A 26,017-nucleotide genomic window follows, 5' to 3' on the forward strand; every position below is an offset into this window, starting at 1 on the left:
TGAAAGGGATATTATTTTAGCAAGGAGTGCACGAAAATTTCATCATCATCAATTCTAAGGTAGGTTTAACGCAGGTTATTCTCTCTATATAATTTATTCTCGCACTATATTGAAATCATCAAATTGTAGTTATTTTTCAAGTTGATTTGAATAAGTGTCCAGGCCATATGCATATTTGGAGAAAAGAGAAATTGGGTACACTCAGACAGCAAAATTTTTCTAATTGCCTGCTAGTAGTTTATCACTGAAGTGTGTCAATTTCACGCTTCGTTCGTAGATTATATCCATCAAAATCAGCATATTTACGCAATTTCCCCCTGGGTAATTTCAGCTTCTATTGATGCGCAAAATGTATGTACTTCCACACATTAGTTTAAACTTGTCTTTCAGCGAATACTGACCTGTCACTCAGCGAAATTCAATATATTAATGAAAAATTTAGAAAATATCATTGGTTATATATCGGAACTAGTTTATCAAGAAGTTTTCGTGTCCCTTAGAGTTCTTGTCTTTAGTGCCATTTGCTTTTTATGCTAATGAATAGCAGCTACATCCATGAAATATATCTGATATAGTCTGGCAAAGGAAACGAGAACTTTGGCGATTAATTGAGCAACGATTTGCATAATGAACTCACTAAGTCACACCTGATATATCAAATGCGATGGTCACAGACATGTGTTCTTTTGAAGCGATGGCCTTGAAGTACTTTTGACTTTACAATGTGATAGTTATTTTAACTCTGCTCAAACTTCTGTAATACTTAATTGAACCCGCTAATACTAGGCGGAAGCAATAAGACCAATCCTTTGCTACGAAATGTGGGTGAAATATCTTATGAGTACATTATTAGAAAATATTTTCATTCTGCAGAAAACTCAGGTCCCCATCAACATAGAAATGAATAGTCAAGTAAATTTATTTTTTTACATATTTATTATGAAATATCAAGCTAAATGAGACCATTACACGGCATGTAATTGCTCTCTTTACGCAATGAACGAGAAGATGGCTCTAACAAAAAGCAGAAAAACAATGCTAACAAAGATAAATTAAGTGAGAGGGTAGAGGACTTGTTAGTGTCCTCCGTACCCGTGACCTTCACCACCGCCGAATCCACCCTCGTAGCCTCCTTCGAAGTGACCTCCGCCGTAGCCTCCCTCATGGTGACTCTCCTCGTGCTTGTGGTGGACGTAGACGGGAACTTTCTTGTAGATGGTGACCGGGTGCGGCACTGGCACCTTGACCGGGACGTGCACTGGGTAGGGCACTGGCTTGGGCACGTACACCTTGTATGGGTGCGGCACGGGGACCTTGTGCGGCACATAGACCGGGTACGGCACCTTCTTCTCCACGGTCACTGGATACGGCTTTTCCACGGTCACGGGGTACGGCTTCTTCACGATCACGGGATAGGGCTTCTTCACCTCGTACGGCACGGGCTTGTCCACCTTGTAGGGGACGTGCTTCACCACCTCCACGGGATAGGGATGAGGCACTGGGTACGGAACCTTCTTCTCAACCGTCACCGTCTTCACGTGCTCCTCGTGGTGGCCGTGGTAGTCACCTCCATACCCTCCTCCAAAATGTCCTCCTCCGTAACCGCCTTCGAAGCCTCCATGTCCGCCCTCGAACCCACCAAAGTGTCCTCCGCCGCCGTAGCCCAGGCCAAAGACGCCCCTCTTCTCCGGCTGCTTGTCGCCTTCCTTCGCTCCTTCCTCGGAGGATGCTAAGGCGACCGCAAAGGCCAGGAGACAGGCCAGCGTCTGAAGAGAGAGAGAGGAGGAGGTTTTCATCAAGGAAAGATACAGAGGGCAGTCATATAGACAATGGTCGGCCCTCATCGGTACTTTAAAAACTGTTTTGTGAAGTCTGCTTAAGTAGTAATGATCCTTACTCCAATATAATTGACCACCGGGTATATTTATCCGTTAAAAATATCGAGTGTAAGTCGACAATTTGGGTGATTAATAAATCCTTCCTTGCCAACGTTTCGGAATGTAAAGTGTTTCATCTTCAGTGCTACAGGGAAAGTATCATACGAGGGTGCAACTCTTACATCAGTTATCTTATTTAACAAAATCATGACAATTTTTAAAAGAATACTTACCTTAGAAGTTGTTACAAGGATACAGTAATTATTGCTACGTATGGTTAAATCCTTCTATTTTTATGTTAAGTGGAATAAAAATAATAATGAAACTTAAAAAATATTTGCATTGTACCTTGGAATCGCCAAAGGAGACCCAAATAACCCAAACCGACGACCTTAATTCGATATTTTTAATGGATATGCAAATAAAAAATTGAAAAAAGACACCATATTCTACTTGACGTATATTTCTAGGCATAGCGTTTGCTTGCATATATGCTAGAGTTAGTGACTGAATGAAAATGTGATTAATCGCAAACCGTTAATTCCCCTCCCGTTTCGCCATGCCAGTATCAGCATTTGGCCCAAAGGTACAGGAAGGCCGATACAAACTAATTTGAAGGACTTGGACTTACGATTGCTTTTCCTAATACTCTGACCTACGCTTTCTATGTATTTTTTCTGTCGCTTATTTTCAATTTATAATCCGAATCCCAGATATTTTATGATAGTGTAATTAGGGGAATATGACTTTTTACTATAAAAAAAATTATTATAATAAACAGTCATATTCCCCTAAATCTGTTTTAAACAAATATTTGCATTTCAATAGAATGTTTAACAGTTTAACATGTAGCATAGCATAATTTACAACTCTCAATGTTGGAGGCGATTCACGATTTTGGTGGAAAAGCGAGTTGCTTCAAGGAAAAAGAATAGTTCCATGTTTCGAACTTAAAATATTTTGGAAAGTATGCATATGCATTAAATCACTGATTCGTGCGCGGCCTCCATAAATGATGCATGCGAAGTATACATCCTTCAAGGAGAGACAGTGTATCAGGGGAAACTTTCGCGCGAACACGCGAATTCCAGCAATTTTTGGAAAGCCAAGATGTCCCGTAATAGGAGTAAAATCCTCGAGGACTAGAAAATGCTGGAATGGTGAAAAAAAGGAGAATAGCCAGCCGATTTTTGTGATTAGGGAAAATCCGGGAACTTAATTTCATGCGCTCATTTAGGAAGGCCAAATTTTGAAGCAAAAAGGAAACCCAAACAAAAGATTTTAGAAATACTTAGATAATAAATCTAATCAAAATTCTTCATATTTTATGCTTTAGCTAGTCAGGAATGTGTGACGATAATAAATAGGCAATAGGCAATTTGAAAATAAATGCTGCCGCCATACTGGGTTAGAATTGCTTCCGTTATGAATGCTTAAAAGAGAAAAACGCGGTTTAAAATCTTGACGAGGATCCAAGGCATTTCATCCATGGGTTCAAGTCACTATTATCCATCGCCCTTCGTATGACTGACCACTGTGTGATCCTTAGATTTTTTGTCCATGGGATGGATGATGTCTTAGCGAGATATGAGCAGGCTGAAAATGCCTCATGCAAGCACTTCGATAACTAGCCGTTCTATCGCTTTTATGACTATTTTAATCCTTTCCTAGGGATTACATACAAAAGAATCTTGTAAGTCCTGTGGAGGTTTGATTTATGCTGACACTTCGTTCTCTTTTTCACCATTTTTAAAAACTGGCGGGGCGATGATCATAGAGAGAGCCATATATTCACAATGCGTACAATAATGTACTTAAAATCGCAATTAAAGTCAATGAAAAGGAATGTTTTCGATAGGTTACACTAACTTGAATGTAAATATTGATTAAAAGTCCTACTTTTTGCTGATTTCTCAATAGAATTTGGATCTATCGCGTCGCAAGTGTCGGATTAGCATCGCATGTGGCTGTTTTTTTGTTCAGATGCGCCGCGGTAGACAACACATCTTTCCTATCCCGTGAAATTCTGGGGCGCTCAAGTTGAATCATTTGAGACGAACTTCGGTACTTAGCCAAGGACTCACACAATAAGTAACCAATGAGCGGTTCGAGATAATTCCGTACCGGAATGAATCTCGAACGATTCAAACACACTCCCTCCTGATTACGATCACTGTTCACTAAGGCAAATCCTGTATGCAGTATTGTTCCTGTTCGCTAACGCAGAATGGCAACGGTGGTAATCCAATTGTTGGCGAGTTGATTTTGTGGAAATTATATATTAATGGAATAATAAGCCTCTTTATATTCCACAATATTATGTTTACTGTACCATGACCAGTTTCCGAGCCCCAAGCGTCACTTCCATGAGATACCTCTTGATAATGACAATTGGCTCGTTGGAAACGATCGAGGTGTAGTGAATATAATATTGAGGAATATATACAGAGCTGTCGTGCTATTATTAAGATTGTAGTAATCCTCGTCCGCCTTACCTGTTGCTTCATGTCCCGGCTTTCTGGTTGTCGAGGTACTCGGGATGGAAGTCGGATGTGGTTGTGGTGATCCTCTCAGCCTCGCGGTGCCCTTATATACAATCCTCTCCTCTCGATCCGATCTGCTCCGCTTATTCCGAGGAAGCTTAACAGATAGCCGGAGGGGGGAGAGATTCCTTTTGTGAGACCCACCCCCCGCCCCTTCTCCCTTTAATGCCTGGATCCACACTCTCGTCTCACCCCGCGGATCGCGGACACGCGGGGATTCACGCGTTGCACGGCCGAGGAGAAGGATCAGTGGGTGCCGTCGTTTCGGAGGGACTTTCTAATAATCAGGAAAGCGATTCGAATGTGCGGAGGAAAGGGTTTTGAGCCTCCGTCCGTGGCCAGTGCTCCTGGTTGGGGCGCGCGTCGTGCTTAGCACCAGAGTCCGCTCACCCGCCAGCCAGCAGCGGGAGAACCCGCGCAAGGCACGCGTAACGTTAATTTCGTCACTGCCCCTCACGCTCCCGGACTTCCTCGTGACATTTCCATCGCTACTCACTTACCAAGGGGGTCTATTTAAAAGCGGATCAACCCATTCGGTCCCTTCCATTTCCTCTTCGAACGCACTGGAGACACGATCGGTCTCAAAGATCCGTAACGGCGCAGTGGATGGATAGTTTGTCCAAGTTCTCGTGTCCAACCTTCGTTCAAGTCTAATTTCTTCATGAGATATAATTTATTAAGTTTAAGGATTCGGTTAATCTCCGAGAAATTGTTACCATTTAAAAGCAGGTCGACCCTTGGATAAATTTATGTGAAAAGTTTTCTTATTGCCACTGAACTCCTGGTTAAGAAAAAATACGAAAATATTTTTGTTTTTCTCTACTGACCATCACTACAGTATATAACAAGAGTATTAAAATAACCCATGTTCTTAAAATTTATATTAAAATAGTTCTTGGAGTGTAGGTCAATGTATGTTATGCAAAAAAGTTTTAGCCAACGTTTCTGTTTATTTTAAACTATCATCAGGGCTTAACTTTGTACATATTTATTAATATCAATAAATATGTGCTAAGCTAAGCCCTGATGATCGTTTAAAATAAACAGAAACGTTGGCTAAAACTTTTTTGCATAACATATGTTGACCTACACTCCAAGAACTATTTTAACATAAATTAAACGAGGTCAAGATAAGAAAAAAAAACAAGTTTATTTTCTGAAAATTTCTGCAAGTTTCTTTTCACAACTTGGTTTTTCTTCTCTTTTCCATCCTTCCTTATTATTCCTGCGTAACTCAGTCTCGGCTTTGCTTTGTCTTTCTTCCGGTGCATCCATTCCGTCCTTCGACGATTGAATTCGTCAGACCATCGTGCCAGATAAATTGTCTCGTTATCCTAAAGTTTTGTAGAACACTTCCCTTCACTTCCACTCTTATTAGCACTTCATCATTACTCACTCGGTCGATCATAAACATTCTTCTTTAGACCGAGAGGGAGCGTGGTAATATTTCCACCCCTAATTATTTCTACTCTTTCACGTCCCTCTATGCCAGCCCAGTGTATTTTATTCAACGGCTTCCGTTTCATGTATTTCAAAACCCTTTTTCCAAAAATAGTTTCTTCGGCAGACCGTTTTGCCTCAAAGTGTAGCCGATTAGGTTTTTGCGTCTTCTTATTGGAGTTTTCATGCATTTCTCCTGCTCTTCCTCATTGTTCACTCGGCTGATCTGATTTTCACCATTCTTCATTATCCCATTACGAATACCTCCACCTTTCTTTGCAGCAGCTATCATTCATGAGATAAAAGCAATTTCATATTTGGAACCAATAACATACTTATACCCTCTATATTTAAAATTTACCAATGAAGCACCATGCCGATACATGTAAATCAAAGCGTCAACTTCTCCTATCCCATAAATAACTATGAATTGTATAGCTTTAAGGATGAATGATTTACTTTGTAGAATAGAATTAAAAATATTAAATAGTTATACGATTTCATAACTGCATACCAAGTTTCAATTCTCCTCATAAGCTATGTTTTTAAATACTCATCAAAGTTTACGACAAACATAATAAGAAACATTTTCCGACCGATGGTGGTCGCTTTTTCAAGGGAAAAGCGACCAGCATTGGTCGGGAAACGTTGGGACCACCCCAAGAATTGACGCGGCGACATAGCCAAAAAGTTTTTAATCATAATGACGAGCACCCGCTAAAGCTTTCACGAAGAATAAGAAACTTAAAAATCACATTAAAATGAATTTAATTCAGCTTCCCTTGTAAAATAGTAACTATGTAAATGAGGATATTTAACAGTTAATTATTGGTTTTCCACATTTCACGTACTAAACTAATGTATTATGTTGATTGCTGAAAATGACAGTTGAATATTTTCGTATTCTTTTATCTCACTTGAGAATAGTTTTAGTTGCCGCAAGATATAATTATATTTTCCTAACTCTTTCAAAATAGTGCTTGTCAGCAGAGAGAAACAAAAATATTATACGGTTTTATCTTAACCAGGAGTTCAGAGCCTAATGGATAATTTTTTCTCATGCATATGTTACAGGAAGAGTTATAAGCTAAAAGTTATGTGAATTTGGAGTATTTTTCCTAATTGTAAAAACTATATTGAATATATGTAAAGGAAATATCAATAGCACAGCTTAGGCACTCCGAAACAGCTGTCGAACACTGAATTATTCCCTCCTGCATTGGGGGAAAGGGGATTGGTACGGTCCACCGACGGTAGTTTTTTTTAACTCTTCCCACGTTAAACCTTAATGAGAAGGTTAAATAAAATCGAATTGTAAGGTCTGCGTACTTTATTTTAGTATGTTTACTGCAATTAGGGCACAATTAATTTTTATTACTATGCTTACGTGTTTTTTCATTGCAATGGTGTATGGCTAAATTTGTTTTATGCTCGATGGTGGCAGGCCTGCCTCAGTGAAACTTCGTATTAAATGGTGTCAAAAAATAGCACGATGGGGTTGTAAAGATATTTAGTAAAATCACTCGATCGGTGATTGTACCCAAAGGTTGGTTTAGATAGGTGAGGGTAGAACTCACCCCAGATTGAGCCGCAGGTGTGTGAATATCACACATTTAGAGTAAGGGGGCCAGTTCTTTTCCCTTTGGTCGCCTCGCATTTCCAGGATATTGTTTGTGGGTGTCCGAAGTCTTCACTCAAGATTTGAATGCGGGACCCTTCCATCAGCATCGAAGCTCTCTACCCACCACGCTCTACCTACAAGTTTATCGATAACCGAATCGGAAATATTGTGCTGGACTAGACTTGCATTACTGGTACCACTTGCAGGAGGATCTCCTTCAATTGCGTGATGGAAAGGGAAAATGGCACTGAAAATTTCCGTGAACCATGCTACAAAATTCTTCTCTCACTTGCGACCCCATTTGGAGCTAACGTTGCTGCGCTAGGTCATATTCCATCATCAAAAGTGATTTTTTGACCAAATTTTTTCCCTAAGTTTTGGTCAATTTTAGTACTATTTCACTTCAACGAACGAATTTTGCCTTCATTTTTCTTATGATTACTTGCAGCTTTGAGAAGCGCATGGTGAGGTGTATTTTTTCCTTATTATTTCACGAGTACCCATCTCTAATCTATATAAGACGCTCCTCGTGCCTTTTTGGTCGAGATTTATTTATGCTCAGCTGTTAATTTTTTTATTCTTGAAATTTCAGAGGGGAAAAATCATTTGCCTTGGCCGGGAATCAAAGCCGTATCCTCTAATCGTGTGTGGAATTTGCGGGTGGTTTCGTAAAGCAGGTATCACCGTTGGCTTATATTTTTTCATCTTCATCAACCTGAAAACAGCTACATTTGCATCGGGGGCCTTTCGCATCAGGGAGCTCACAACAATAGGGCAACCACGAACAACAATGCCGAGGTTAGGGGTTACCTACCCATGCGGGACTCGAACCCGCGACCTTCACTGTTGCAGGTGAGGAATTTACACCGCCGCCACCGAGGCCGGGAAACCAACGGTTGTCCACGGTTAATTTTCGAGAGTTATTTTAATTTTAATGTTTATTTTATTTATTTTATTTTTATTTTATTCTCAAACCACCGGATACAGCTATTATTGGCCATTTTACACCGGGGTGTTCAACAAATGTAACAAGTAAACGTACACAAACGACCATGCCCTGGACCGGGGAAACCTACCCAGGCGGGACTCGAACCCGCGACCTCTTGTTTGGCTGGCGAGAACGTTACCCCGCCGCCACCGAGGCCGGCAAATGGATTAGCAATTCCATCAGAAAATTCGGAAGTTTGCAAATATTTCTAAGCTTTATTCTGAAAACAGGAGGTGGAAAATCTAACTATTAGATGAGAGTCCAGAGTCTTTCAAAAGTAAATGTTTAATTTTTTAATGGAAACATAGTTCTTTCGTGTCCGAAAGGGACATCTATAAATTTGGATCAATCTTAGGGTCCACGCCAATTACTCCTACGGACTGCGAGGGAAACTTTCAATCTCATCGATCTGTAACGGCGGCGGTCAGCTCAGTCTATGAACATGATTTCCTTCCCTTGCTCGACCATGTCGAGATTGCCCATCGATATTGTAATCGAGTTCAGTCACGGCCCCTCCCAGCAATTCTCCTTTCAAAAATGGATTTCTCTAGCACTGCCCTTACGACATCGCCATTTGCTATTCCGATCCGTTTTTCAATTCTAGGAATGGCGAAAAAATGCAGGGATACCTATCGCAGGGATCCAAATATATAAAAACTATTTTCTTCGGGGTTAATTTATTTCGCGTGTTATGGAATATTTAATCACAATCTAAACGTGTAATGAAGTTAGAACGTAGGTTTCCGCGGCGATGTTTTGATCTCTACATTTCTTCAGGGTTTTCTTCCAAGTCAGCTTGTTTGCAGACAACAGTTTGTTATTAACAACAGTTAAACTGGTGACTTTGGTTGTAATTAAATGCCAAATAAATCCATTTCTAAACATGGTTAGTTTTAAAATATAAAGAATTTTTGCCAACTCAACACGAATTAAATGTACAGAATGATTTTTGCTATGAAGTACTAACGTGTAATGAAGTTAATAAAAGGGAAATTGCAAGGAAAAATTTTATCATTCCTTGATTTTTGCACGGAGGGCAACGCAAAAACTTTCCGATAATTTTACTCTCTTTAGCTTCTTAAGAGAATTTATCTTAACCTCAAAGGGATTGGGTAAGTTACATGCATCACAAATTTATGGAGCATCAAGGATTTGAAAAGTCTTTCAGAAGTAGTTAAAAATTGTAAAATTATGGGATCCAATTACAATAATCGGTCTTTCCATAGTGAGAAAAATTGCACAAACTAGGATACGCTGTCAAGTCCAAAAGCTAGGTGGAGTGGAATTTCTCCAATAAACTGGTGACTTTGGCTGTAATTAAATGCCAAATAAATCCATTTTACACATGGTGAGTTTTAAAATATAAAGAAATTTTGCCCACTCAACACGAATTAAATATGCAGAATGATTTTTGCTATGAAATACCAAATGTAAAAATTTATATTTAAAAAACAATTATTTCACTATTAAGCTAGAAAAATAACAGTGATGGCTTGCTGAAATGTTCTCGTTTTTTTGCAACCTATTTATTTGGTAATTGAAATGAAGTACCCTTAATTATTTTATTCAAATGAATCTGTTTTCACAAAACATTGCAACTATATGATTCCAAGGAAGGAAAAGTAGCTGGATTACGTGGTTTGTCATATTTTTAGAGTTCTATTGAGCGCATACTAGGATAAAGTATTAAGTATTAGCTCTTTCCAGGAAACAGAAAATTATGCCTCTCTTACTGTATCGGTAGACTCAGTACTTTTTCGGTTTTCCAGGATCACGGAATTGTACGGGAGTAGTAAACGTCCAGTTAACAGAAAGCGGCAGGTACATCCATGAAATTGGACAATAATTAGTGCCCTACCTGGATAAGCGGAATGGATAGAGATCAGGTGTAGATAGCCATCAACACCCTGTAGGCTCCACCAAAAAAAGAACGATTATCTTATTGCCACATGAATGAAATAAATTAGTCGCTAGGCATCAAATGATTTGGTAATACAAGACTTGCTGAAGCAAGCTGTACAAAAAATGCATTCATATCTATTACCAAAGACTTAAATTGAGCCACGGAGGAGAAATCCGAAATTCCAGCCAAAATCGGAGTGACGACCCAGAGGGTGAAATTAGCGAGGAAGGATAAGGCGGAGATTAAGCTCAAAGTGTGCAACGATGCAGTCCCTGAACAGTTTTCTATCCGCCCAAGCAGGAAACTAGCGACAAAAGGGAGCGGCGGTAATCCAAGGAATCAGAATTTTGCGAGGATAGATAGCGTGCGAATTTTGATGATGAGATCGTATGCTGTTGAGAAGAGCGGGCAGGTGACCTCGAATTTGAGGATTATGCCATAGAATCCGGGCCGCCATCGCACTTTCGACCATCCAGAGGTTTTTAACCAGCCGCTGCCATAATTTACGGGAATATTTATACATGGTTCACGATCCATTAGCATTGCTATTTGCAAATTTTAAACAGAATGCGAACCAAAAAAATGAAACGTATATAATTAAACACTATTTAATTATTTATTATTTCTGCAATGTTAGAAATATTTTTGTGAGCTAAACAAAGAATTAATAAACTTGATTTCATGCGCTAAAAGCTCGTTGCAAATAACAGTGAGTTATCTTTCCCTGAAATTTTAAATATAGATTATTTTATCCTCCCAGAAATGTTTTTATTTATAAATTTGGTTACTTTTATTTGCAGATATATTGCTAATTTCATTCAAACTTATCACTTAGTGTGTAATGTTTCAATTCTGCTGTGTTAAAGGTGGTGAAATTCATATTAATTGCCATTAGAAAAAGACCCCTTGGCCAGAATCGAACCACGAACGTTTGGCTTTCCGGGGCACTGCGCAGACTTCTGAGATAATTCATTCCTTAATTTTTAGGGTAATGGTACCAAACCTCATGGCACTAGATGTGCGAAGGTGTACAAATATATGTGAACTTCACCATCGTTCACTCGGCAGGATTGCAAAATACCGCAGTATCGTCATGCGCGGCTTAAGCACAGGTTATGACGCTCTCAACCGGTTTTTCATTTCATAAATTGAACTCTTTCATTGAAGTCCTTCCTCCTTCGCATTGCCATCTTGGATGGACCGCAAAGGCCTAACATGGCCGTTCGTGTGTAAGCCATTTAATCACTATTTCCGTAAATTTGATCTGTCATTATCCCTCATTATTTATTTCTGTGGATCAGCATATAGGGTAGTCTGAATAAGCTAACAATAAGACTATCTCAATACCAGGATACCGTTACGTACATTAAACAAGTTTATGCTCAAAGTACAACTTACTTTCCTATGGCAACTCTTCAGAGCTAGTCTTTTAGTTGGGGGTGGCTAAACGTCTTGCTGGACTCGAACCAGATAATCCATTGTCAGCAACCTATTCTTCAACTAACTACACCAAAACATGCTCCTATAATTTCATAAATTGTCAGGATTTATGATAGTTAAGAGTTATAGCTATCTAAACCACAGTTTGAGATTCCATTTTGTAGAACCTTATCCATTTAAAAATATTTAGTAGTTTTCCGCAAATTGTATTTTGTTTTAAATACACATCGTATCTAACCGATGCATAAAATGATGTCGTGCAAGCCTTGGAGTGGCTTACTTCTTTATTAGTTACGTGATCAGATTAATATATGGAATGAGAAGCTTTTGTACTAATACTTCCCTATTTATTTTCGAAAAATAATCTTTAATAATAATTTGCTTCTCATACTATCATCCCTTGATTTGTATTCACTTTCTTTCTCGGCAATAATTTAAATGAAGATATATATTTTGTTGCTATCGTATCAATAGTTTTTACTACCCATTTTAATTTTTCTTTCAAACTTTATATAATACGTTAAGTTTTTAAAATCTATTGTGCTTTTAAAATGAAATTCAGTGTAGGTATTGTTTTGGCAACAAGGTTAGCTTGCAAAAAAAACTCAACTCTATTGCACCTAGTTACGTGTAATTAAAACCATATAAAAATGTTAACAAGTTCAAAATATTTTATATTTCTGATATGGGTATACATGATAACTGTAATATAAAAATAATATTGTGATGCATGATCATACTTCTTGGCTACGCTGATTACGAGTGAAGCATTTGAGCCTCTGCCTGCAAACTCATGCGGTTACAACAAAATACAAGGATCATTTAATATTATAGACATGAAATTTGTAGGTTGAAGAAATTTTCGACATTTAGAGGAGTTTGATAATTAAAAAAGATCATGCAAATGGTTCGAAATTTGTTTCATACCGCAGGGGTACTCTTTCCGTAGAATGTTTATCTATTGAATAAATGTGGTGAAATTATAGTGAAGGGTGCTGAGAAGGTATTGATTTACATTTTTCTCTGTGCAAAAATCTTTTCGTGCCAGTCCGTGGAAAGCTGAGACTGCAGTAAACTATTAGTGTCTTATAACTTACAATGGAAAATCACTATTCCCGATCTTCTAATCAAGTGCACAGCGTCCAACAATGGCCATTTTTTAGCGCGACTTTCTTAATGAAGTCGTTGAATGTATTAAGGCGCCAGTGAAGGGATCGCTCATTGTATGGGATATGGCATGTTATTGCGCACCTTTCAAAGTAATTTAAGCCTTAAAGCGCATTACAGTATACCCAAAGAATTTTCATTCAAGTATGTCGGACGCTGCGTGCTAGGCTTAGATTACTTGAGTAATTGTGAATTGATATCTTCCAGAGCGGCGCGGATTAAAAATGTATTGGAATTCCACTGTATGTACTTCCAGGTCCGGCAGAAGCGATGGATTGAGAGAGTTACTTTGCCGAGCAGATACGTAGGGGAATTCGTTTTCGTTAGAGGATTTCCTTTTTTGCATGTTAACTGCCAGTGTTCTAACAACCCCTTCCTGTTGAGGTGGCTTGCAGGGTAGTCTATAGATATAGATGTGCATACTAAAAACTTGAAGCTATAATAGGAGATTCTATTTCCCGGAGAATTTTCATATCTACCATTTAGAAGTCGTAGCTTACACCCTCAAGCCATCGTTATACTGAAAAAACGATTGGCCACTGACAGACGATGACCGCGGACATCTATTACAAACTCCCGCTCAACCCCTGATTCCCGTGGCAGAGACAGAAGCTATTTTCCACCGGCAAAACCTATATCTAGAAAGAAAAAAATTAATCATGAAAAATCGTTTATTGGGCATGATGTTTGGTAGGAAACTCCATCGGCGGGATGATATGAAATATATTCTATTTGAAAGATAAAATTCATCTAACTCTAAATGAATCGCTATTTATTTGGAATTAATCGGAATCAGTCTTCTATACTTACACAATATAGAGTTAGTTGTACGAGCCAGGCTCATCTACGGCAGCTAGGTGAGTTACTCTGGTAGAGAATATAATTTAACACTTTCTGCCGTTTACATCACCACGCTCAAATTGCAGATCGGATATTTTCGTTACAGATATAATGTATTGCTCACCCATTTAGACCATCTCAGCTCCATCTAATATTTTGGTTCTAAAAAGTGTTACAAATACTTTCATTAACATAGTTAAGTACCGAGTTCCTTAATTTCGCAATAAGACGGCTGATACTGTTTTGCCAACACTTTCCATACTTAATATCCCAAATTTAATCCTCAAAACCGATTCAAAAACTAGTACACAGCATTCTCAACTCTGCCATGGACTGTTCTGAACCTATTTCCAATTTAAATTCCCATGTAGACTCACTTTACTCCTCCATATTTTCGCCTATTCCCTTCATTGTCCCTGACCAAGCGTTCCGTTCTCTTTCCTCATCAATTGATTCTCTTCCAAAACACATTGAACCGTTCTCACCTCCTAGCCACACTTTTACCAACTGGTCTCTTTCCCATCTATATAGAAAACCTTAAGGTTATTATCATTACCTTTAATGCATTGTTATTTATTTAAATTTGATGTTTGATTGTATTTATATTCTTGTATTGTATGTTATAATGTGCCACTGTAAACTGGCAAGTAAGATGTATGTGAGCAATTTACTAAATAAATAGCTAAGCGATGGAAATTCATGGAGCACGTAGCCAAAATTGATGTAAAGCGCAGAGAATAGGCGAAATTTCGGCATAGGCACATGGTAAAAAGTGATAGACGAAAGGAGTTTGTTTTCTGGTCTCCGCACTGCAGTGAGATATCACGGTTAATATTCCAAACTCTGACTGAAAGCAAAATTAAGGCGCATTGAATTAAAAAAAATAAGCTCAATGTTGGCAGGCGATTACTTGCAGATATATGAGTCACGGGAAGTTGGATTTAATTTTAGGGTTCACAGAGAAAGAACAAACATTGACCGGTAAAAAAATGAAAAAGGAAGGCAGTCAAAAAAGAGACCTTGAGTTAAAAGAGGTAAATTGGCAGCATTGGCAGCAGAGAAACAGGTTGGTGTTGACGGAGTGGAACGGTGTAATGAGACGGGCCAAAGAAAGAAATTACTGAGCCTTGAATTTCGGGTGTTATGAATTACTTTTTGCTCGATTTTAAATGAAGAAAAGCTGCTGCAGATATTAAGGACAAATTGGATGTTGAAGGACTCTTCGATTAAAAACCGAGCGATTACTGTGATTTAGTGTATATTTGATGTAAAAAGGATGATGACAGTATCTGTAACTAAGACATTTATGTAAGTCGGTAATTACATTAGGCGTTATTTCGGCTTTAAAATCTCATGTTTCCGTGCTAATCGTCATAACTATAAAATAAAAATCGTGCCTTTAACGTTTTGTATGATCTTAGGTTTTCCCGGCGTATCAGTTGCAGAAAGGTTTCTCGGGTTTTCCACCGGTTAATGTCGTCCATGTCTTCCAAGGCGTCCATGTCTCGACCCAAGACGTCCCAGTCTCGGGAGACATGGACGACATCAACCGGTGGAAAGCCCGAGAAACTTTCTTTTAACGTTTTGTTTGCACACTCTTGGTTGATGTTAATTCATTTTTATTTATTTTGTGGCGTAAAATAATGCCCACAATCACTCACTAAAGTAATGATCTGACTAATTCTTAATGCGGTATTATATTATTTTTACATGCTTATTGCTGAATTTTCTCCACGGATGATGAAATTTATGCTTGAGCCTATATACTTCAGGCCAATGAAATCAACTTATACTTATTCAGTGTAGCATTTTATTCTCTTAATTAAAAATATATGGTAATTATAAAATATCAACTAGAAAATACTTAATCAATATTAAAAGTTGAATTTGCACATTGATCGTCCACTGGGATGGTCAATGGAATGAAAGAAGAGCATATATAATTGCTAAGTGCTAGTATGGGTGGCTGCGATGCGGCTGGCAACCTCGCATGCTCTACTTCACGTCACTAAGGAGATTGTTGCCTCGCTTGGGCAAAGCGACGATGGGTGGCTGATGCTCGCTTTGCCCTTAAAAGTGGACATGGCGAAACTAATTGCGGTAATTGGTACTTGGAATACTTACGGACGGAAATTATATTCGAGGAAAGGGAAAGATTGAGGATGTGTTGCAGATATGGGGGATGAGTATTTATGAATACTTATGAATTTAACCGTAATGTTCAAAAATTTTACCTCAACTAATGCGGATGATTTGAAACAGCAACAGCAATTGGCCAAAGTTAAGTCGATTTTCACTGTTACTGCATCCAAATTGTAATATTTTTACAGTCGAAAATGCAAGTGTATACATGAGGAAACAATTCATCAAATGATACGTATGTTTCTCCATGAAGGCGACGCTTGGTCGTAGATGGATGCAGAGAAATCAGGATAGGAAGCATTCGAAATGTGGTGCTATCTAAGAATGATACTCCTGTTAAAAAAATTGAACACATCTGAGTTGAAAGTTTTCTAAGTCCACAATCGCTGCCAAAGTGACAACGAAGCTGAGGTCCAGGAGCTGAAGTCCAGTACACGAACAGAATTTATTTCGAAATTGAAAAAATAATTAGAATTTAAAATGGATCGACCGAGTAAGTAATGAGTTAATGCCAAGAAAAGTGGGAGAAAAGAGAACTTTTCTGAAAACTTTAAGGAGAAGACGAGGCGTCTAAGTTCTCTACATTATGAGGCACGATGGCCTAGTGAACGTAATCGTAGAAAGACAAGTGAAAGGGAAGACGGTTAAGGGACGGCCCCATTATGACTTACGTAGCACAGTTAATAAAGAATTAAAAAGAGAAGAAACACGTCTCACTGAAAAGGCTAGCGGATAGGAGAGCGGAATGGAGAGCTGCGCCACAAATTTTCTGGATTGTTGTCTTATGATGATGATGGCGGCATAAACAGAAGCATGGTCAAGCAAAAGCCTTTTTTCTGATCAGAAATATTTTTCCCTTTCCATTCTGTAACTAGCACCTATTACCCCCGTTAATACTGTCCTGATTTTTAGCTTCGTTAGGAGCAATCACTTTCTACGAGGTTCGTAGCGTTCTTTCTTCGATCGCCTTTTTCAAGGTAAGCGACGTACTCGGTTTTTTTGTTTATTTATTTCGTTCATGCATAAATTTACCCTGCTGTTGCACGAGCTAAATAGATAGATTCACGTATGGTGGTACCTGACATCACCCGCATAAATAATCAACCACACACAAGTACAATTGAAAATTAATTGAACCTCAATGAAATCCAAAGTGTAGCGTGTGATAATAAAAACGTATGATAAAACGTAAAACATAGCAAAATAGTAAGTATTAGATAGTATTTAGATTACGCGAACAATAGCTTAAGGTAATTTGCGCCGTAAGAAAGGGTAGGGAGGAGAGAAACACGGTGCTGGTATTTGCCCGCTCTTCACGAAAGGTTCCAGGGGCAATAAGACATAACGTCCCATCCGACGGACACAGTACTGACAATGAGCTTGAATTGCCCTCCACACAAGAATCAATCACGAATCTCTGAAAATTCTCAGCTGACGCTCGATTTGAACCCGGGTCCAAGAAGTAGGAAGTAAAGTCCTTTGTCATCACACCAATGCAGTCACCCAACCAAGTTTCTTTTCTACAATAAACCTAATTCGCCTTTCCCAGATGTAGAAGTTTCGGTAAACAGCGTTTGTCGAAAGGAGACGACACATAAATCTTTTTAATCATAATGTGTGTTTTAAACTGAAAGTGTTTTTTTAACTGGAAGTGTTTCAAAATATTGTCATACTCTTAACGAGAGGTGGGTGTGATCTTGTGCTATCTCTTGCTCGCGCAAAAAAACAAGTCACATTTTCTAATGATAATAATCAACCGAAATAATGGCTGCAGTGGATGCCGTAATAATAACACAATGAGACTTCAGGAGAAAATAAGTTGAAAGTTAAATGCTTGTTGCAATGAATGGAAGCAAGTCACTACTTAAATGATAGAAAGTGAGTTGGCACGATGCGAATTCCTGTCTAATAATTGTAGGAAAAAAACGCAAGCTGTTTGAATATACGTATGGGAGGGAAATGATTCATGGATGGTTCGTATATGTTTCTGATAAGAGAGCTATTCAAAGAACATATTACTCATGTTATCACCTGTGATGAGTGGTTTTTGGAGCATTCAATACCTCAGGTAGGAGCGTATTGAAGATGTTAATTTGAATCAGTTTTACTAAATTGCATCAAAAGTCGAAAGAAAGAAAGTAATGATTACCCGGAGTACGTAGGGGCTGAATTTGAAAAGGAAACTTGTAAACTAGCATTCAATAGAAAAAAAACAAGTAAATGTCCTTGGGTCAGAAAACAAACTATTTGAAATAATTGGAATGCGGATTTTCATGATACATTTCTGCTTTATGAATGGGAAATTCGATATTGAGGCATAATGGAAAAAGATGTGTAAAAAAAGAAAAAATTGATATACTTTTAATTACTCATGGCCGAAAATATATTGTAGTCAGATAACTCTTTTCATTTTCCTCCCTTAAAAGCAACAACATATGAAAGTTCGGAGAAAATAGCGCAAATTGGCGGCCAATCGATGATACTGTTTCGATGTATTTTGTTTGCTGTGGTATTTTTGTATTCTCCAACTACCCTCCACGCCCTCAACACCCTCCAACTACATATAAAACGGAAGTGAATGATTGATTATTATCGATTATTCTTAAGAATTAGCTTTACATACACTTAATTTATTACGTCAAGCATCTCAGATGAATAATGAGTACTCTAAATGCACCGCTGTATTCTTAAGTATACATAGTGACACAGACTCCTATAGTAGAAATGTTTGTAGCTTTTGAAAAATGGGCACTTGATAGCATTCGACACATTTGGAATAAGAACAGAAATTTGTCAGAATGGGAATTATATCCCTTAAGCTTAGAATTCAGACTGAATTTATAGGCAAGAAATTCTTACTGAATACAAGGAACAATTTGAATTGATGAGCCAAAAACATGAAAAAGAGAACGCCTGAACGTAATCTCTACTTCATGAGGAGGAATACCAGGAGGGAAAATGTACTTTCTATGGCCTGGAACTGATCCAAGATTTTCATATTTCCTAAAAAAATTAATTTCTTCATTTGATAAAGTGGTGGGGTGTATACATAGAATACGAATTTGAACTTCAGTCCAAGGCAAACTGATTTCTCGGTGAAATTTCAAAACTTATTATTTGCTTGAAGATGACTCTATGCCACGTAGATTTTAAGGTGTCCACTATTATAATTCATTTTCGGGAATACGTCTGCGTGCTTAATATTTAACTCAACGTTTCGTTCCACTTACTGGGAACGTCGTCGTCGTCGACTTTCTCCTGACGACGTTCCCAGTAAGTGGAACGAAACGTTGAGTTAAATATTAAGTACGCAGACGTATTCCCGAAAATGAATTATAATAGTGCATCTAATCGCTGCGAAAACCTTAAAACTAAAATTTAAGGTGTCCAGCCTGCCAATACGTTCTATAAATAATCAACTACGTAGCTCTAAAATCTAAAAAAGAGGGCTGATTGGTGACCAAATGCATTCAAGCTACTCCACATTTAAGAGAACAATTTTATTGCAAAAAGCGAAAATGAAACAAATGACTATCACATTTTGATAACACAGTCTTTGCGACAGCAGACAATCGTCTCATCATCGGCTGTAAAGAAAATTAAATTGGCAAAACAAAAGGGATTCAATTCGGGCAACAAAATAGTTCTCAATGTCCGTGACCTCCATGACCTCCCCCCTCGTGACCTCCGCTACCTCCGAAGTGACCTCCGCCGTAGCCTCCCTCATGATGACTCTCCTCGTGGTGCTTGTGGTGGACGTAGACGGGAACTTTCTTGTAGATGGTGACCGGGTGCGGCACCGGCACCTTGACCTGGACGTGCACGGGGTAGGGCACTGGCTTGGGCACGTACACCTTGTATGGGTGCGGCACGGGGACCTTGTGCGGCACATAGACCGGGTACGGCACCTTCTTCTCCACGGTCACTGGATACGGCTTCTCCACGACCACGGGGTACGGCTTCTTCACGATCACGGGGTAGGGCTTCTTCACCTCGTACGGCACGGGCTTGTCCACCTTGTAGGGGACGTGCTTCACCACCTCCACGGGATAGGGCTGAGGCACTGGGTACGGAACCTTCTTCTCAACCGTCACCGTCTTCACGTGCTTGTGCTCCCCGTGTCCTCCACCGAGTCCGCCCGAGCCCCCGTGACCTCCCCCGAAGTGTCCTCCACCGATGCCTCCTCCCAGGCTGCCTCCTCCGTGTCCTCCCCCGAAGTGGCTTCCTCCGATACCTCCAATGTCATGTCCTCCTACCTCTCCTCCGTGACCTCCGAAGTGTCCTCCTCCAATACTTCCCCCGTGTCCTCCGCCGATGCTTCCTCCGTGACCACCTCCAAAGCCTCCACCGAAGCCATGGCTTCCTTCGAATCCTCCTCCATGTCCTAGCTCATGACCTCCGAATCCGCCTCCAATACCACCTCCGTGACCGCCGCCTAAGTGGCCTTCGGAACCTCCCGTCAAGTGTCCTCCTCCGAAAGACCCATGTCCTCCACCAAAGGAACCTCCGTGTCCCCCGAATGATCCACCTCCGAACGATGCTCCTCCGTGTCCTCCACCGATGGATCCTCCTTCATGTCCTCCAAATGATCCCCCTCCGTGTCCTCCAAACGATCCTCCTAAATGTCCTCCTCCGTGTCCTCCACCAATGGATCCCCCTCCGTGTCCTCCACCAATGGATCCCCCTCCATGTCCTCCCAATGATCCTCCTCCATGTCCTCCCAATGATCCTCCTCCATGTCCTCCGAATGATCCTCCTCCATGTCCTCCGAGTGATCCTCCTCCGTGTCCTCCACTAATAGATCCTCCTCCCCCATGTCCGTATCCCACTCCAACGACGCCCCTCTTCTCCGGCTGCTTGTCGCCTTCCTTCGCTCCTTCCTCGGAGGATGCTAAGGCGACCGCAAGGGCCAGGAGACAGGCCAGCGTCTGCCGAGAGAGAGAGAGAGTAATTCAGAGATTAGTGATGAGTATTTTTTGGTCATCCAACATTAGTATAAGTGTGTGGTATGGCGATTAACTGCTGATCACAGGGCCCGGTATCAAATTCCGTAAGAAGCCTTGGTTGGTACATCCTTAAACTAAATCCTCGAAGTGCTAGGTGGCTCAGGGAAAGGAACTGCCCACCCTTCTGCCGTGAATATGAGGTATTACACGCCCGTGGCTTAGTCCAGGATGAGCTCCATCCTCACCAATCTAAACCAGCCTTTCGGGTTGAATAACTGAGTGAATGAGTCAGCAGAAATAGTGGCCATCGCGTTGAATGTGATGCAAGCTATTCATAAATGTGTTGGAATAAAAGAATAGAAGCTCTCAGAAATGTTTGGTATAAATTAAATGTAACTTCTATGAACAAAAATGTCTTTAGGTTTTTTTCCCATACATTAAAAATCAAGTTATTCTACCTCTGATCTAAACTGACTCTGCTACAATGCAATCATAAGTTTTGGCTGCCTTCAATTAATATTCATTTGCAATGATATCGAAATAATTGGGTCCTGAATCACTATGGCAGTGCACTTATGAAATCATTTGTGAAATTAAATGGATGCAGAAAACTACAGGTTTTCTTAAATAGTCAGCAGTGTCGTATGAAAGGATAGAATTTTAACTTTTCTTGAGGAAGTTGAGAAACAACCAAGAGCATTCAAGGAGATGAAGATCGAAAAAAAAGGATTTTTCTCAGAGTACGCTGTTCATTTATATACTTAGCATAGATAACGCAAGATAATTTAAGCGTTAAAATCCTAAGCATCAAGCAAGTAAAAAAAAGGACATAGGGCTACCTAATGATTTATATGTAAACGTATTTTATGGCTCTGGGGCTATCTCTGATTTTTCCTGTGAATGAATAGTACATAGCTATTCATATCCATGTTTAATTTTTTATGGGAGATAGTCAAGGTGATAGAACAGTTTGCTTTGAAGACGTATAAAGGAGTGGTTTAACTCAACTTTTTTCCAGAGTGGACGCGTGTTGTTTTCGAGTTTATGTCTTCAATTTCAGACTAATTTGGAGAACGTTTTAAGACTGAAAATTGAGATGAATTGGGATCCATTTGAGGAAGAAAATGCTCCAAATGATGGAGCTTAAACGGTGCAATTAAAATTAATAATTTGAGGTCATCATTCAAAAAATGCCTTCCTTCACCACAAAATTTTTAGTGGAAGCGATACGATACGACAGAATTACGATAATTTCGAGCTTATCGCGAAGAAAACATATCGATGGCTAAGTTCCAACAACACGATCTAAAATTCGGCCGCTTTGAGACAGGTATCTTAAACAAAGTGTAATAACATTAAAAAATAAAATACAAGGAAAGAAAAAGTCTTAATTTGCAAATGAATGCTTCTTTTTCAGTTTTATGAACTTTTGGTTTTTAATTTCAGTGTGCAAGTAAAAGATATTAATCGTTTTTTTGCTCTCCAGAAAAGTAGCTTTTTGAGATACGTGTTGTTAGAACTTAGCCATCGATACGAGAAATATTTGTGGCACAGCCTTGAAGAAGCTTGGATTCGTGAAGCGTGTTAAGAGAAGATTTTCGTTTGAAAAATTAAAAGAGAGGTGCTATTCCGCACTCGTCATGGCTTACCTGTTGCTTCATCTTCCTCTGGAGGTGCTGAGGGTGTTGACGAGGAGAGACGAGGGAGTTGAGTGTGATTTGACGTTCCGTCCGGACGGCTTTTATACGATCACCTCAAAAAAAGAGAGGGGGCTAGGAGGACATGCTACGCAGCATCCTAATGCACCCCCACCGCACCTTCCTCGCCCCACTCACTCTCCCGAAAATGATGCTCCTCTCCTCGTCACCTTTCCCCAGCGCTCCCCCCTCTACAACACCAATCCACCAACATCTTCGCCATTCATCGACAACAATGTGCTCGTCGCGTTCACTCAACCGGGTAAGAGCCGAGTCTAATTCAGGGAATATCTGCGAATTGCCTAAAACGTTGTTCCTGATATAGTTATAGTGGCATCGGGTAGTCCCACAAGGAAGCTTAAGTAACCCCATTTTGTTCATTATATACATACATAATCTATGCTTCTGATTAGTAGTAAAATATGTTCATTAGCTATCTACAATGCTGTCGCGAAATAACTGATCACTCCGACATTGAAACTCTATCATCGGATTTAAACAAAGTTCATGAGTGGAATTAAGAGTAAGGGACTCAAACTAAATCCGAGGAAATGTACGGCGGTACATTTATAGCGTAAATTGTCCATCTATCCCCATGTAAATGCTGTAGATAGTTTAAACATAGAGGCGACAGGTTAAGTGAAGTATCTGGGAGTTGCAGCAGTCAGCAGTCAGAAGAAGCTATGATTCGTCAAGCGAAGCTATGAGAAGTATTCGGAGGTAAAACTAAAGGGGAGGTGCTGCTTCACACTCGTCTGGCCACACCTTGAATTTTCAGCGAGCCTTGGGTTTCGGCGCAGGTTGTCTTTATCTGTGAACCTCAAAGGAAATCTGCACGATACGTCAAAAACGAGCGTACAGAAAGCGTTACACAGATGTTTTATTTCCATATACCACAGAAAAGGCTCGCAATGGTGTTCACATGGAGGATTACGGCACTTACCTACTGTACAGGCACGAACGCCTCCGTCACCACCGAGGCCAAAGATGTTAAATTAGGCTGGGATCCTTAATAGACTCGGAGGCTGCGCTTAGGCTGCTCGAGCAATTGAGAATTGATATCTTTCAGTGCGACTAGGGAGAGCATCATCATCAAATTCCTCGAATTGCTGGGTGTCTCAGGGAATGGAACTAGCCCCTTGCCCTGAATGAGTGGAGGTCACGCGACTGTAGCTTAGTTCGGGGTGAGCTCTATCCTCAGTGAGTGAGTGAGTCTATACTGAGTGAGTGTATCGATGGAGACATATTCATAATTCGGGATTCTTCCCCGTAAGTTGTAAACAATGCACATCAGTGTCGCCAGCCGCCATTCTGCGCATCGTCAGTTGAAGGAACGACGAGTAAACTGTCGTGTATTATTCACAGCAACGCATCATCATCAAAGCTATTGTTTGTTATTATTGCTAGGTAATATCCTTAGCTTAAGTATAAATGTAAACTCAGGGGGAAATGTGAAGATGGATGAGGGAAAGCACTGGTAATGGCTTGCAAGGAGGGAATACTTCAAAAAAAGAGTTTAAAAACGAGCAGGAGTAATTGTTGAAGTAACATTTAAGGGCGAGTGTTTCACGAAATATGTATTATTGGATGGAGACGCGGGAAATAAGGAAGAGAAGGCAATTTATAAGTTTGAGAAAGAAAAACAGAATATTTTCCTTGATAACGAATACATCTCAGAGAGTAGGCAAAGTTGACTTTTTACCTATAGGTGCTGGGAACATGTGTGTTGGAGTACCTTCAACGATTTGATAATTATATTGAACGGGTATCATTACTTCGTCAACAACTGTTAAGGGCGTACACAAAGCGTCACATAGATGTTCAACGAATTAGGCTGGGAGCCGCTAGAGACTAGGAGACTTAGAGCTAGGCATAGATTCCTAGAGCAATTTAGAATTGATATCTTTAAGAGCGACACGGAGAACATCGTACTAGAACTCCACGAAATGTCCTACAGAAGAGATAAATTAAGAGAGATATCCTCCCGAACGGGTAGGTATAGGAATTCGTTTTTCCCCCGAACTATAATGAATTTAATTACATGCTAATGGGAACTTCGTCAGAACATTTCCTCCTTTTTGTAAACGGCTGTTTCCCTAGCACCCCCTACCAGACGCCTATGCATGGGCGTACCCAGCGGAGGGCAGGAGTTTAAAAATGACATAGCGTAGCAACACTTAAAAATCCACAAAAAGAAACGACTTGCATGATAAAATGAAAAAAAATATGCGATTACTTTCCGGGCGAAGGATACAAAGTGACCCGTGTAGTTACTACATTGTAATCAAAAAAATATAATGACTACTAATAGCCAATTTTGACATTAGTATTGTATCGAGTCATAACAATTCCGTAGCTAAAAATTATTGAACTGAAAATAAACAAGGTAATCCATATTTCAATGGCATACGTTATTTTTGCTACTGAATCTTTTTGTATGGCTTTCATATTAAGTATTCCAAAATTCATTCTGTTTCGGGGACAAAATCTGTAAGGTCTACCTTGGTGGCACAACATATTTATCATTAACCTTCAATCGCTTCGACTATTTTTTCACAATTTTACATCTATTTCATTTTCATGTTATGATAGTTACTAATTGTGGGAAACACGCTTACAAGGTAGAATGTGAGTGTGTATTGTAAACAACATACCCATCAGAATTAAAATATGCACTACAAATTAAAAAAGGCAAGAAATGGGCGTGCTAGATCTAGCTTAAATCGCTCAGATCCTGCGAAAGATACAAGACGATCTCATTCATTTTAAATGACTTAATTTTTTTTTATTTCCATCAATTCCACGCTGGAATGCTTTTCTTCGTTGGTGCTATGGACGCATGCATGTCTGAGTCCATTCATGTGAAAAATTATCAATTCATGTGAATAATTAAAAATTCTGGACGCCATCTGTTATTCTTCTACAGAACTATAACATCATACTTCCTGAAATCAGGAACTAAAATTGTGTTCAGCTGTATCTTAGCCACATCGATTTCTTTTCCGAAGTAAACTTCTCGGTTGGACATTATGTTAATGTTATTTTTCATTAAGAGGTATCTCCTTCCGCTATTCATGGTTAGGACTAACAAATTATAGGTGAGAAGCGAATGAAAAAAATGGATACAACACTACTTGTTATAAAGTTTCATTTTTTTTAAACATACCTCATTGAATGAAATGGGAGCGATTTTGTGTGAGCATTGTTCATATTCTGTGAAAGTGGGAACTGAAGAATGCCAGCTTACGGTTTCTGCGATCAAAATGCTTGGAGCGCTCGCACTTCGAGGCATCACGGCCAAGAGCAAATAACTATATACGAGTGCATAGTTGGGCTGCCACCGGCTCATAAAAGCGGGGAGATTGTAGGGGAGAATAATGGTCGATCAAAGGCTTTCACCCTGAGGTCATTTT

General features: G+C 39.6%; 2 protein-coding genes across 2 annotated transcripts in view; both read right to left on the reverse strand.

The window, feature by feature from the left end:
* Positions 1–917: 917 nt before the first annotated feature.
* Positions 918–4,475, reverse strand: LOC124154667 (chorion protein S38-like). The gene is made up of 2 exons (XM_046528530.1): positions 4,373–4,475; positions 918–1,766 (listed from the first exon to the last, which is right to left on the reverse strand). Exons 1-2 carry the CDS (start codon positions 4,382–4,384, stop codon positions 1,077–1,079), a joined length of 702 nt encoding a protein of 233 aa, XP_046384486.1. The 5' UTR covers positions 4,385–4,475; the 3' UTR covers positions 918–1,076.
* A 14,971-nt stretch (positions 4,476–19,446) lies between these two features.
* Positions 19,447–26,017, reverse strand: part of LOC124153262 — a 32,192-nt gene continuing 25,621 nt past the window's right edge. The window contains exons 3-4 of the mRNA XM_046526360.1: positions 22,557–22,660; positions 19,447–20,889 (exon numbers count right to left, since the gene is read on the reverse strand). Coding sequence (XP_046382316.1) covers positions 19,609–20,889; positions 22,557–22,660 — 1,385 coding nt within the window. The 3' untranslated portion in view covers positions 19,447–19,608. The remainder of the gene's footprint in view (positions 20,890–22,556; positions 22,661–26,017) is intronic.

Source organism: Ischnura elegans, chromosome 2 (genome assembly GCF_921293095.1).
Source record: "Ischnura elegans chromosome 2, ioIscEleg1.1, whole genome shotgun sequence".
NCBI lineage: Eukaryota > Metazoa > Arthropoda > Insecta > Odonata > Coenagrionidae > Ischnura > Ischnura elegans.